The following is a 13441-nucleotide window of genomic DNA, read 5'->3' on the forward strand; positions in this document are numbered from 1 at the left end:
CAGCCCGAAATGACGGAGCTCAACTGTCATCATATTGTTCCAAAAATAATACAAATGCAAATGGGACGCTGCAATACTGAGTCCTGGAAGTTAAATCGACCTGTTTTGCAATATATATTGTTCCCAGAATGCATTGCGTGGCGCAGTTAATGACGTGATAAGGACGCTAATCCTTGTCATATCTATTTGTTACCAGTAATTGAATTTGTGTCGTTCACTTATTTAGCCCATTATAGCATTAAAAAGTTCATATTTTGTCCATAATTAATTTGATACTTTCTTTATATTTCACGTACAATTTGTACCTTTAAAAACACATTTTGCAACTTGCTGTCGACTGAAAATGACATCACAAGGGCTCAGGTAACCAATCACAGCTCAGCTTGTGAATGTCACATGACCAAACCTAGCAAACAGGTGGAGCTGTGATTGGTTACCTGAGCCCTTGTGATGTCATTTCCAATCGACAGCAAGTTGCAAAATGTGTTTTTAAAGGTACTAATTGTACATGAACAATAATGAAAATATCAAATTTACAAGTTACAAATTTTATATATTTTGATTGTGGCCAGCTGATTAATTAGTCCGACATTACAATTTTGTATTTTTTATTTTTTTTAACTTTACAAAATCATCTCACGGGCCCGATTAAACCCCTTTGCGGGCCTGATCCGAGGCCTTATGTTTGACACCCCCTGCTCTAAATTTTCCCCCGCTTCTTCAAATTAACTTGCTGCTTGTCTGATCCATGTTTTGTTTTGTGTTTTCTTTACGACTTGCATGACAGACCTTTTTTTTTTATTTTGCTCACCTGCGCTGCAAAATTGGTTTCAGGTCGATATTGACAGAAAACATTTTCTTTTGATCATGTCTGCCAGTTTTAAGATTTTTGGAAAATCTGTTTTTTTTTTCATTGTAAAGTTCCCTTTTCCTTATTTATGTCCAAGTCATCTTTGGCAAGAATTGTAACACAGGTTGAAAACGATCCATCACCAACAATTGGTCTACTCCTGCTAACATAATTGAGCTTTTTATTTGCACGGTGTGAAATTTGAGCAGTGTTTTTTTCTCTCTCCCCTTTCCTTTTCCTCACCCTCTCTCTCTCTCGATCCGTCCATTGCTCCTGTGTGGCTGTGTGCGCTGCTATGTCGTTCTAGGAGAGGGCTAATGTTGAGGCCGAGCGTCGGGCCCTGCAGAGACTCCAGGAGGGCCACGCCGAGCTGAAGAAACAGCTGCATAACTGTCCCGAGTCCCTGCGCGAACACTTGCAGGAACAGTTGAAAAGGGTGGGTCGTCAGTATGGCAGAAATACGCCAAGCTTAGCCATCACTCCCAAAACCACCAGTGGAATCATGGACTCTGTCCTCGATACATATTTTCAAGGCCCAAGACCCTTTGTGGCATTGCCTCCCATGTAAAGCAGAGCTTAGTTACACAAATACTAATCATCTTACACCAACCTTGCATAATACGATTACACAGTTAATGCTCGCAAGTCGCAAGTAGGGGTGTGCTCAAAAAATCGATACGGCAATATGTCGTTGCGGGCCTCATTACAATACACGTATCGATACGCGGGCGTCAGAATCGATAAATCTCGTTAACTTTAAATAGGCAGTTAACGTTTGCCTTTGCAGCTTCTTTGAAGTTAATTGCGTAGAAATATATATATATATATATATATATTTTTTTTTTAGAGGGCGGGGGCAATATGACGAGAAAAAAAGTGAATTAGAAATGCTTTTTATCAACATTTTTTATTTTTTTGTCTGCCAAACTTGAAGAGCACCTGTTATGTATTAATTCTTTCGACATTAAACATTGTTTTCAACATTTTTTAATCAACCGCACTCTCTCATCCTCCTCTTTTTCCTAATCACTTAATTGCTTGCATAATTTTAAATGGAAAATGCACTCCCAAATAGTTTGACATGACAAATATTCTGAATGTCATACGCCAAACAACTTTACTTTAATGCATGTCGTTATGTTTACTGCTCAAACACAACCTGTGCTACCTTTAACGTAACCAAAATGAATAGTGTGATTAAAGGCGCAGTCTGCCGGTTTCACTCTGGAAAATGCACTTTTTAAATACAGGATTTAAACAAACAAACTACTTCTCAATTTACAGATCAGGGCTTGTATTCATTTCTGGTGGTGATTTTGTCCTAAAAGCCTGTATTTTGCCATTTTGTGTTTGTGGAGATCAAATGTGGCTCACGTGATGAACGGTCGCGCTCTGCACTGCACGTGTGGTTCTGATCTGCATTTCTTCAACTATTTGTCATGGCTGGCTTGCGTATGTTAACCGCTCACTAATCAATTTACATGGGCCAAGACAAAAAAGTCTTTTCTGTGTCTTCCGTCACAGTCATCCAGTTCTTTTAAACGACTGTTGGTTCAAAAGTAAAAAAGGTCATTTGTGTTTTCTGTGCATGTCAGTGACATTTTGTTTACAGACTTGAAAGCTCTGTGTTTAATATTCAGCAGGTTCACGGCTGTCAGTTGTGGCTATTAAATTAGAGTTGTTTAATACAGTACAATAGAGCAGGGGTGTCCAAACTTTTTCATTTGAGGGCCACATACAGAAAATCCGAAGGACGCAAGGGCCACATAATGTTATGAAGAGAAATTGTGTGTCCAGCTTCCTCTCACAGCCCCAAAACGTGCTTCTGATACGTTTCCCTTGTGCAACATCATAATTAGTTGATTTAAAATACTGCACTGTAGCTACCCAATGTTATTTTAATTCCAACTCGGATGTAAAAGTCAAAATGGCGTAACCTGTCTGCAAATGGCTTGCTGGTGATTTAACGCAAGATGTCCCATGTGGCCATTTGTTAGGATGGAGAAGCTCTGGAAGCGGGAACCAAAAAGTTTGAGGATCTGGAGTTTCAACAACTTGAGAGAGAAAGCGGCCTGGAGGAGGAAAGGGAGACGATCAGCCTGCAATTGCTGCAGGAGAGAGCCGAGTACCACAGCACGGTGGCCAAGAGGACGGTAAGCAAGCCTCGGACACAACAACTCGGATTTTGTTGAAACAGCAGCTCGACTCGGATGACCGAGCGTCTCACCTTAATTCATTTCGAAATGAAAACAAATCCATTTTGGCAATCTTGGTGACACACGCGCTCCAACACCAAATGGCTCCGACACACGTGCCATTTGACAATTTTGCTACAGCTTTTCGTAAAGCATCATGGAGGTAGACAACACATGATTAGCTTTTGTGGGGTACATAAAATGAGGTGGCGGGCCAGATCTGGTCCCCGGGTCTTGAGTTTGACACCTGTGCTTTCAACCATTCGTACATTTTGTCAGTCGGAGTTGTTTTTATTAATCCCATAATCTCCATAGGATTGCGTTCGACGTGTCCAAACTTTTTCATTTGAGGGCCACATGCAGAAAATCAGAAGGACGCAAGGGCCACATAATTATGAAGAGAAATTGTCTTTAGTCCTAAAAATTGTATATATAATTTATTTGTGCTTTTGCATATTTAGAAAAATGCTACAGTATATAAACCAATTTATTTGTAATATGGCAGTAGGGTTATTATTGTTTTGCAATTTTTCCATTTTAGTTACTTTTTATTAGTTTTCAGGGTTGGTTCTGTTATTAATTTAGTTCTTTAAAAAATGCTTAGTTTTAGTTTAGTTAGTTTCAGTATTAGTAATATTATTTTATTTTTTTTAATGTGTATAACTTGTGCACAATATTTAAAAAACAGCATGGGAGCGACGTCATCTTTTGGTGCTTTTCTATTGGCTGCTGCTAGATGACGTCACTTCTGTGTGACACACTTTCAAACGTCATTATTCCGGTTTATTGTCAAAGACAAAAACGAAGGACGTATTTCCTATAATTATAGTTAGTTTTAGTTAGTTTTGTAAACATCAAATGTAGCTTTTTTAAAAAGCATTTTCGTTTCAATTTTATTTCGGTAACAAAATTGTTTTTTGAATTTTAGTTTTTTCGTTAGTTTTAGTGAACTAAAATAACTTTTAATGGCACCTGTTTTTCGACACCCTCCCTTCTTACTTTGACCATCGCCAAACATTTTTGTTTTGTTTATTTTATCTGAACTGAGTCAAATGCCATTTTTAGCATATGTCGCGGGCCACTGAAAAATGGACGGCGGGCCGCAAATGGCCCCCGGGCCGTGGTTTGAACACCACTGTGCTATGCCATCACCGAGCTTCCAACAACAGTATTTTTGTGCTTATTCAGGAGAAAGTGTCTGCTTTGGAGAAGCAGGCCAAGCAGCTGGGCCTGCAGGCATCTCAGGAATGCGAGCGCCTCGCCAAAGACAGGAGCATCACCCTGCAAATGCTCCTAAAGGTTCACCATCCAAATACTGGCTCATTGCCGTCATTTTCAATGAAGGAATTTTGCAGGCCCTGTTGAATGTTTTTTTTTTTTTTTCGGAATCACTTGACAAGATTTGTCTTTGTGATGCAGGAGAAGGAGCGGCTGTCTGCTTTGGAGCAGACGTACCACAGTTTAAGTGGAGGAAAGAGCTTCCCAAAGTCCCCGACAGCCATGAGAGAAGTAAGATTGAATGCTCTTGTTATCCAATGAAAAGACTCGCACCCATAAAAACGAGGCCACTTGGCTTTGGTGACTAATGACTGACTCGTACAATTCAGCGCGCTTTTCAGTGCACTTTTTTTTTTTTTCAGCGCTTGTTGTTTTCTTAAGAGCTTACTTGTATTTTATACTTCACTTCATTGCTAAATGTACAGTCAAACATTCGAACATAATCCGTTATAGAAGACTTCGAAATCCAAAACAATTTTTCCCATTATAATTAATGTAAATAATTTGAATCCGTTCCAAGTCTATAAAAAAAACTTTTTTTCAAGTTTTTATTTTTATTTTTATTTTTTTAAACTATTTTACACCATAAACTGCACTGTATACTGTTTACCATAAATAAAAAAAGGGTAGAAATAGATACTGTTTTATTTGGATATCCTATATAAAATGATGAAAAAACAAAACAAAATGCAAACGTTTCTTTTTACTCTTTCTTTTACTTTCCTCTTTTCTTCACCAGCTTAACCACTTGCACTTGCTTTCTTTGGACCCATGATTAGGGGCTAATACACGACGCAAAACTTAAAAAAAAAAAAAAAAAAAAAAGATTTGCGTAAATAACAATGAACAGGTCTGCTCCGAACGAACTTTGAGCACGAATGTGCTACGGAGGAAGCATCCTGGGCATTCGAGTTAGCTCGGCTCCCGAGCGAGTCGCGTTCAGGTACGCTCGGCTTTTTTTCAGTTTGGTCGAGAGCTGATTTTTTGGACGAGTTCTGAGATATAAAATTCCCAAATTTCTGGTTGAAAACCGATTTGGTGGAGAACAGAAGCGTTTGAAAACCAAGGTTTGACTGTATTTCACTCCACACAGCCGTAACGGAATTTTTTTTTTAATAAAAGACATTTTCATGAGTTTAAAAAAAAAGTGGCTGACATTTCCTCCTCCTAGAATTCCCTCCTCAGAGCCCCTCCCTCTTCCACATACCCGTCCCTCCCTTTTCGCTTGATTGCACCCCAGCAGCTCAACAGAGGTCCAACCTGTCCATAATCGTCCCCGTGTGACGCTTCAGCTTGGCATCATTAATGGCCGCTTCAAAGTACGACTCCCATTCTGGCTGTTTGGTTTGCTGCCGGACATAAACAATGAAAACAACAACTTCCCTGCCTGGACAATAAAAACTCGCTATTGCTTTAAGCTTTAGCACATTTTTGTTTAGATAAACTTATGCGGTGCCTCAGGATGTACTGTTAAAATTGCATTAATCCAGAGCTGCAGCAGCTTTATGTCTTTCCCTATTATGTATATCGTAACAGGTCTTACTGTTGCTTAAAGCCTTTTTCAGAACCTACCAAGGAGTCACAATTCCAACATTGTCCCCTGCCAAAAAAAACAAAATCACGTGATGCACAACTATTAACTCATTCACTCCCAAAGACGTATTTATACGTTTTTTAGGTTTTTGTTTGCTAGAGTTTTTGTATGAAGGCTTTGATGCAGTTTCTGACCTGAAGTGGAAGCTTAAAGTGATGGTAGTTGTTAGAAAAAAAATAAAAATGAATGAAACAGATGAAGCACACTTTTTTTTTTTTTTTTTTTGTAATAACTACTATCACTTTAAGTGACCGCTTCAGGTCAGAAACTGCATCAAAGCCATCATACAAAAACTCTAGCAAACAAAAACCTAAAAAACGTATAAATACGTCTTTGGGAGTGAATGAGTTAATGGCATCTGCTATAGCAAGATGCGACTATTTCCCCCCCACACATAAACATAATGTTACTGAACATTGACCTGACATAAAACCAGATCATAAAAGCATCCGCCACTTTTTTTGCTCGAGTTTTTTTTTTTTAATTGCAATTTTTAGTTCATTTTTATTAGTTTTCAGAGTGGTTCTGTTAGTTTTTATTAGTTTAGTTCTTTAATAAATGCTTAGTTTTAGTTTAGTTTCAGTATTAGTATTAGTTTTTTGTTGTTGTTTTTTTAATGTGTATTACTTGCGCGCAATATTTAAAAAGCACCACGGGAGCGACGTCATCAATGTGACAATTTCAGTGTGTTAAACGGAGACAAACGGACCCTAAAGCAACTTCTTTTTGCGGCGGCGGCCACCCGCTGCTGCTGTCTCGACGCCGCCTCACGCCTGCTGTGTCCACGTGTGTTTGGGAAGGAGTACGTGACGGTGACCCGCTTGAGTCAGATGTATGCGATGCCCACGGTGGAGTCCTCGCCCGCCTCTCCACTTCGCCATCCCCTGCAGTGTGACGCTGCAGGCGCAACTTTCTCCCGCCTGCCCTCTTCTCCCGGCGCCTCCTTGTCTTTCCCTGCGGAGGTGTGTGCTGCTTTCCTTCTCCTTTTGCTTCTCACGTAACCTCTGAACGCACAATTCCCTTGTCAGCCTCTTGCACATGAGACATGCCATGGCTGTAAAATACTAATATGTATAATATAAAAAAAAAAATATATATATATATCATATATATAATACTGTATATAAAATTTGTAATAATATTATCTACTTCGTAAAGTATCATCAAGTACATACCCACAAAGTATTAAAATGGAACATACCAGCATGTAGGGATGTCACGATAATGGCAATATCGTGATATTAAAACTGCAACAATATTGTCGTCGTCATTTCAAAAGATTTAAAAGCTACACATCTGTTAAAAAAAAAAAAAAAAAGTCAGGTTGATTTCCATTTGTGCAGTTCTAGCACCCTCTGGTGGCTTGTGCAGTTTAGTGCAGTTTAATTTTCATTAGGGATGTTTTGGCCCTTCTAAGTTTAAAATCACTAATTGTCAGATGAAGGGGATTGTAAAATGTTTTGAAGCGAGTCAATATGTGGAGGAACTCAATGTGGGCTTGCATTAGCGATTAACTGCCTCAATATTAAGTGTTATTAGAGATTGAAGGTAGTTTATATGTATTGCTGTTTTGTATAAAAGCATAATATTGTGCTTTTTTTTTAGTATGAGCTAATTTTTTTTACAGCATTGTGACCTTTTTTAAACCTCCCCACGATATCGTGATAATTATCGTATCGTGATGTTTGGATATCGTTACATCCCAAAAAGACACAAAAACACTTTCTGGTAGTGTAAATAAGTCCATTTTGATTTCAGTTTAAGTTAACAAATATAGTTCAAAATCTTCACCTGTGTCTTTTTTTTTGGGGGGGGGGGGGGGGGGGGTTGCTTTTTATTGTAAGAAAATCTGTCATTACAACAATGGAGTGTGTCTGCAGTGATTTGAAATTCTGCTCAAGGATGATTGTCATGTTTTAATTCAAACTGCAGGGGAGATACATTAAAGGAAAGATTAAGTTGAAACGGAACAGGATGAACATGCTAATGCTACTGTGAGAAACTGGGCCATCGCGGTAGACACGTAGAATTAGTATACAGAAATGTAAAACGGGGATATAGCGGCTGGAGGGCAAAAAGCATACTGAACAATGCTGTGTTGGAGATATTTAAGAACACATTTCAAAATTATAACAAAAAAAAAACACGTTTCATCTTTCCTTCTTACTGTTTTAAATGCTTTCTAATCTCTGCATTGTTTTCTTTTCATTTTTCTGTCTTTTCTCTCTCTCTTTCTCTCTCTCTCTCGCTCTCTCTCTCTCTGGTGCTGCTGCTGCTCGGCGGGCTCTTCAGTACCAGCCCGAGGGCATCAGGCCTCCACTGGCCAAACTCGATTTAGAGCAGTGGTACCAGGAGCTGTTGATGGGTTCCAGCCAACTCTGGTCTCCCCCTCTGCCAGCCAAGTCTCTGTCAGGCCGCAGGCCCGCGCTGCAGGTAGAGGGTCTTCTTTCTCTTTCCCATTCATCCTGTCTTTTTCCGCACACTGTGGCGCCTCTGCAAAGGTCGAACCTGCAGCTTTCTGTTGCAATTTCATCTCTACGTAAAACAAAATAGGGCCCTATTTATTTATTTTTTATGAACGTCATAAACTCGGCTTGGTGGCTGGTGTAACAGAAGGCAGGTTAAAACCAGTTTTGGTAATTTTGTGGATGAGCGCAGCCTGGTGTATTGACGGGTGTCAGTGCAAGTGCTAAATAATGGTGCATTTCACCCACTTTTCTTAGCATATGTCGCGGGCCACTGAAAAATGGAGGGCGGGCCGCAAATGTCCCCCAGGCCGTAGTTTGGACACCACTGGACTAAAGGTTGACATCACAAACATCACGTTTTGTAAACAGACGCTTGTTACATCAGTACCTCAACAGACACGTGACGGGTCATGAACTCTGGCGCATGCGACCCAGGTCATGACACCACCGTTTTGTTTCACAGCATCTCAAAGCAATTTGGTCTCACCCATGGCAGAACGACCATCGAACCGGATTCCCGATACATGAACAGTCGATTCAGCTCGCTCATCCAAGTTTTGTGCTCCGTCTTCAGGTGTTCCGCTCCAAGCTTGAAAGTGATCCTGGACTAGCGAAGTCTGGATCTCCTCCGCAGCAGGGAGCAGCAACGTTGGGCCGCAACTCGAGCTCCAAGGTAGACTGGTTCTTCTTTGCAGGGGGATGTCTTCAGCGGTGATTGTTTTACTCTTCCCTCATGCCAAAGAATCTTCTGACCGGGTTTTTCTGTTTCCCTCTTACCTTTTTAAGAGCCCTCTTCTGACCCCCAAAAACTCGAGCAGCCTGCCCAGGAACCTGGCCGCCACCCTGCAGAGCATCGAGACCAAGAGACAGCTCGCTCTGCAGCAGAAAGGTAAACTGTACTCTGGATCAGGGGCGTCAAACAGTGGTATTAAAAAAACATGAGAGCAAACAAAATTATTTCTAACATTTTCTCTCCATTGTTGCAACCTGCACAAATCGTTTGAAAAGTTGTACAAATAAACAACTGAAATGAAAAAAAAAAACCGAAATGGTGTGTTAGGTCAAGTAGGAGTCTGGCGACCCCCACCGAAATTTCAGATGTTCTAGCAGTCTTTTCCTGACATGTTGCATTGGAGGAACTTTAAGTGGTGGCAGTTGTGCGTTTATTTCCGTTTACCGTGATTTTGAATGTGATTGGTTTATTCTGACAGCCGCATCCCTCAAGCAACTATTTTATTTGAGTGGCTAATTTTTATTTTCCACATAACTCATTTGCTCCCAATAACGTTTAAATACGTTTTTTTAAATGTTTTAAGTGTCCCAAAGACGTATTTATACGTTTTTTTTTTGTTTTGTTTTTTTTTTTTTGTTTTTTTTTTTTTTTAATGCTCGAGCATACAGAAGACTGATGCAGCCTCTCAACTGCAAAGAACGGTTGCAGAAATGGTAGTTATTACACAAACGGCCAGCAGGTGGCGGCAGAGCAAAGGAGATCAACCAGGGTCATGTTGAAAAAAAGCTAAATTACTCACAATTTTAAATAGATTTGTGAAAACGGATTAAACTTAACTCTCTTCTAATGCTAATTGCTGCAAAATGGAAACAGATAGAAACATACTTTTTTTTCCTGATGAAAGAAGAGACTTTAATCTTTCTTTTGATTTCTTATTATCCTTTTCCTGTGAAAATGGCTGGGAGTGAATGAGTTAAAGAATAAAAAAAAAACAAAAAAAAAACAGTTGCACAGATCACAAGTCATATTAATGTTGGCTTCTTGTTTTTATTTTTTACATCACCAAAACCTCACATTTGAACACTTTTGAACGCATTCAGACTATTTGTGTCCACGTTACAACAGCCTGTACAAATTCTTTCTATCTGTTTGCGTTTGTCTGCGACCGTCAGAAGCTCAGACCTCCACTCAGCCGTCCGTTGAGGGAAGATCAGCAGGTAGCGTTTGAAACGGTGTGACCTCAACACTACCTTGGTGTTACTTATCCAACAATAGCAATGTTAAACGATTGTTGGTGGGTGTTAATTGATGCCTCTAACCTTCAGTCGCTTTCATGCCTTGCGTGTCATTAACTCCCAAAAGATTTTTATTTTTTATTTTTTTTGCTGTTTTGACTGTCCTGCCTTCCTTTGTTGGGGAATAAATCATGCATGTTGAGGGTCTTTTGGATGGGCTGGACTACAGATGTGTCTAACAATGAAATCACATCAAATATGTAATCAAACCTGATGGAATTTAGACAGCCGACAATACATTGAGTGACGTGTGGTGCATGATTTAGAGAAGTGGTTTTCTTCTGGTCTGGTGTTTCTGCTGCTTGTATTTTTCCTTATTGGGCATTTTGCTTCCAGGATAAATGGTATATTAACACTAGGGCCCGACCGATATGCATTTTTGTTGGCCAACGCCGCTACCGATTATTGGCAGAGGAAAATACCGATTACTGATTAATCTGCCAATTATTTAAAAATATATACAATGTATAAAAATACAATAATTATTATTTAAATATATTATTAATTGTTGTTATTATTATTATTATTATTATTGTTAAAACAAATAAGTGTTCACGATTCCTCAGTGTCCTGTGAGCGTAACCAGAATAACATACACTACGCACTTGCTAGTTGCTAATGCTAAGCAAGCAAAATGGTGCATTCAGGGTCCTTTCAGAGCGTCACAAACTTTGGCTTTCTTCTATAACGTTTTAAGGGGGAAAAATAATCGGCCATTTGGCCCAATTGGCCGATGTTTGAAGGCCAATAATCGGCCGATTATAATCGGCGGACGATTAATCGGTCGGGCCCTACTTAACACTGCTCAAAAGCTATTAAAAAAAAAACAAAAACACGCTTTTCAGACGTCCCATTTCTCAGGTCAACAGGTGATTGAAGAGCAACGTCGTCGTCTGGCCGAGCTCAAGCAGAGAGCAGCAGCGGAGGCTCAGTGCCAGTGGGAGGCGCTCCACGCCTTGCAGCCCGCCTACTCCCCCCCCGGAATGACCTACAGTCCCGCACTGAGTCGCAAGTCTGCAGGCCCGCCTCCCCTGGTCCAGCACTCCATCCTCCACCACCATCCGACGTCGGCCGCAGAGCAGCCCTACGACACGCTGAGCCTGGAGAGCTCGGACAGCATGGACACCAGCGTGTCCACGGGGAACAACTCGGCCTGCTCGCCGGATCATTTGTCCGGGTAACCATGACAACCTCACCCACGGATTTATCATAATAATCGATGCTGGTTAGCGTTACGCGGAGGGCGCTAAAGTGTAACTGCCGTACTTTTCAGTTTGCGCGCAAAAGAGCAACTAAGCGAGTTTTGAGCAAATACTGTAACAAAGGATAGATTAGGACTGCTCGATTATGGGAAAATAATAATGACGATTATTTTAGCAATAATTGAAGTCAGGATTATTTATTTATTTATTTATTTTTGGTACAAAACAAGAAATGTTTAAGCATTTTAAATTATTAAGACTAAAAAATAGAAACGCTAATTATGTAAGTTTATTTTGGACCAAACAAATTATATTAATATTTATTTATTATTATTATTATTTAGTTATTTATCTTGGAATTTAAAAAAAAAAAAATTATTTTAAGTTTATGCTGATTTTGTAATTTTGATTAATACCACAGGCCTAGGATAGGTTTAAGAAAAAAAATCTGTGATTGTATTTGTGAATAGTGAACCGTTAATGCCCAAAAAAATATACAGTAGGTGGTCAGTGCTGTAGCAACAGATTTATGAATAACGAGAGAGGGTCCAAGAATTTGTTAATAATCCCATTTAGGCATTTTATGACAAATTGAGTCATGCACGCGTCGCAATGAAGGCACCCACAGGCACCATTTCCCAGACTGCTCCCCACCACTTCATCTTCACGTTTTAATTTGGGGACCATCTGTTGGGAGCGGCTTGTGTGCCGTGTTACGAAAACGTCTTCACTGCAGGATGCTCTCATCTCAACTCACTGTTCACGGCTTTCTTGGAGCTCACAAGAGACAAAAGTGTATTGGGCAAATATTTTCGGATCACTTTAATGGCCTTTATGCACTAATTAAAGGTGCACGTCGGAGACCGATGCACAAAGTAAAGAGAGGAAACGTGCATGTTTCAGGCCTTTTTTGAATCCAGTTTTTGACACATACGTCGTCTCATACACTCTACAGAAGTGCAAGTTTAGTCTGATGTAAAAGTGAAATATCACGCGTGAAGTCATAAATATCTCCGAGTCGGTTTGAATGTTTTTGTTTCCGTCCCAAGTGTCGGAGGAACGGACTCGCTGAAGATTGAAGAGATGGAGAAAATGCTGAAGGAGGCACAGATGGAGAAAGCCAGACTTATCGAGTTCCGGGTAAGCGTCGTGACAAGCGGGCCGTTACCAGATCACGCGTGTGACTCTTTGGGATCCCATTTTGCTGATTGATGACTTTTTGTCGTGATGCGATCAATAAGGGAGAAATGATTCCATACTAAAATCGAGTCCTTGTTGGCCTTTTTTTTTTTATCATTTCATTTTGTCACTTTGTTTCTTATAAAGGTGCAAATACAGTTAAAAACTGTTTTGATGAGGACATCAGGATCAAAAATGAACGTCTCATCCCGAGTATTGACGGAAAGAACTCTCTTTCAGGAACAAGAAAGCTTCGCTCGCCATCAGTTGTTGGAGGAAGAGCGGAAAAGAAGGGAAGAAGCCGAGAAAAGACTGCAGGATGAAACTCTCCACCGACAGCAGCTGGTGGAGAAGGAAGTGAAGTTGAGGGCCAAGAACTTCTCTCAGGTCAGTCAAAGGAGACGGAATCGGAAACGTGCGGCGTGAAATGACCTCTCGTCCGAATTGATAGCCGAGTTTTACAGACGTGCGCTTTTGAAGGGGTCTGGAATGAAGTCTGCTGCTTTGAAGTTGGGTCGCTTCAAAAAAAAAATACATATGCTGTTCTTCCACATAAGTATGTGTTTGTTATGTTTTTAAAATAAGATCATCTCCAATTGAAAAAGTGGTACAGTCCACCACTGTTGTTGCTGATGTTATTTTCCCAT

At 40.1% G+C, this 13441-nt stretch overlaps 1 protein-coding gene across 7 annotated transcripts in view; it reads left to right on the forward strand.

Annotated features, from left to right (window-relative positions):
- phldb1b (pleckstrin homology-like domain, family B, member 1b) overlaps positions 1–13441 on the forward strand; it is a 70082-nt gene that overhangs the window by 49958 nt on the left and 6683 nt on the right. For 3 of the 7 annotated variants that reach the window (XM_077540560.1, XM_077540561.1, XM_077540564.1), the window contains 12 exons: positions 1158–1286; positions 2848–3003; positions 4234–4344; positions 4465–4554; positions 6718–6879; positions 8210–8350; positions 8960–9058; positions 9172–9274; positions 10291–10335; positions 11275–11590; positions 12665–12755; positions 13035–13181. In XM_077540560.1, coding sequence (XP_077396686.1) covers positions 1158–1286; positions 2848–3003; positions 4234–4344; positions 4465–4554; positions 6718–6879; positions 8210–8350; positions 8960–9058; positions 9172–9274; positions 10291–10335; positions 11275–11590; positions 12665–12755; positions 13035–13181 — 1590 coding nt within the window. The remainder of the gene's footprint in view (positions 1–1157; positions 1287–2847; positions 3004–4233; positions 4345–4464; positions 4555–6717; positions 6880–8209; positions 8351–8959; positions 9059–9171; positions 9275–10290; positions 10336–11274; positions 11591–12664; positions 12756–13034; positions 13182–13441) is intronic. The other 4 variants (XM_077540562.1, XM_077540563.1, XM_077540565.1 and 1 more) reach the window with 3 other exon arrangements.

Source organism: Festucalex cinctus, chromosome 13 (genome assembly GCF_051991245.1).
Source record: "Festucalex cinctus isolate MCC-2025b chromosome 13, RoL_Fcin_1.0, whole genome shotgun sequence".
NCBI classification, from domain to species: Eukaryota; Metazoa; Chordata; class Actinopteri; order Syngnathiformes; family Syngnathidae; genus Festucalex; species Festucalex cinctus.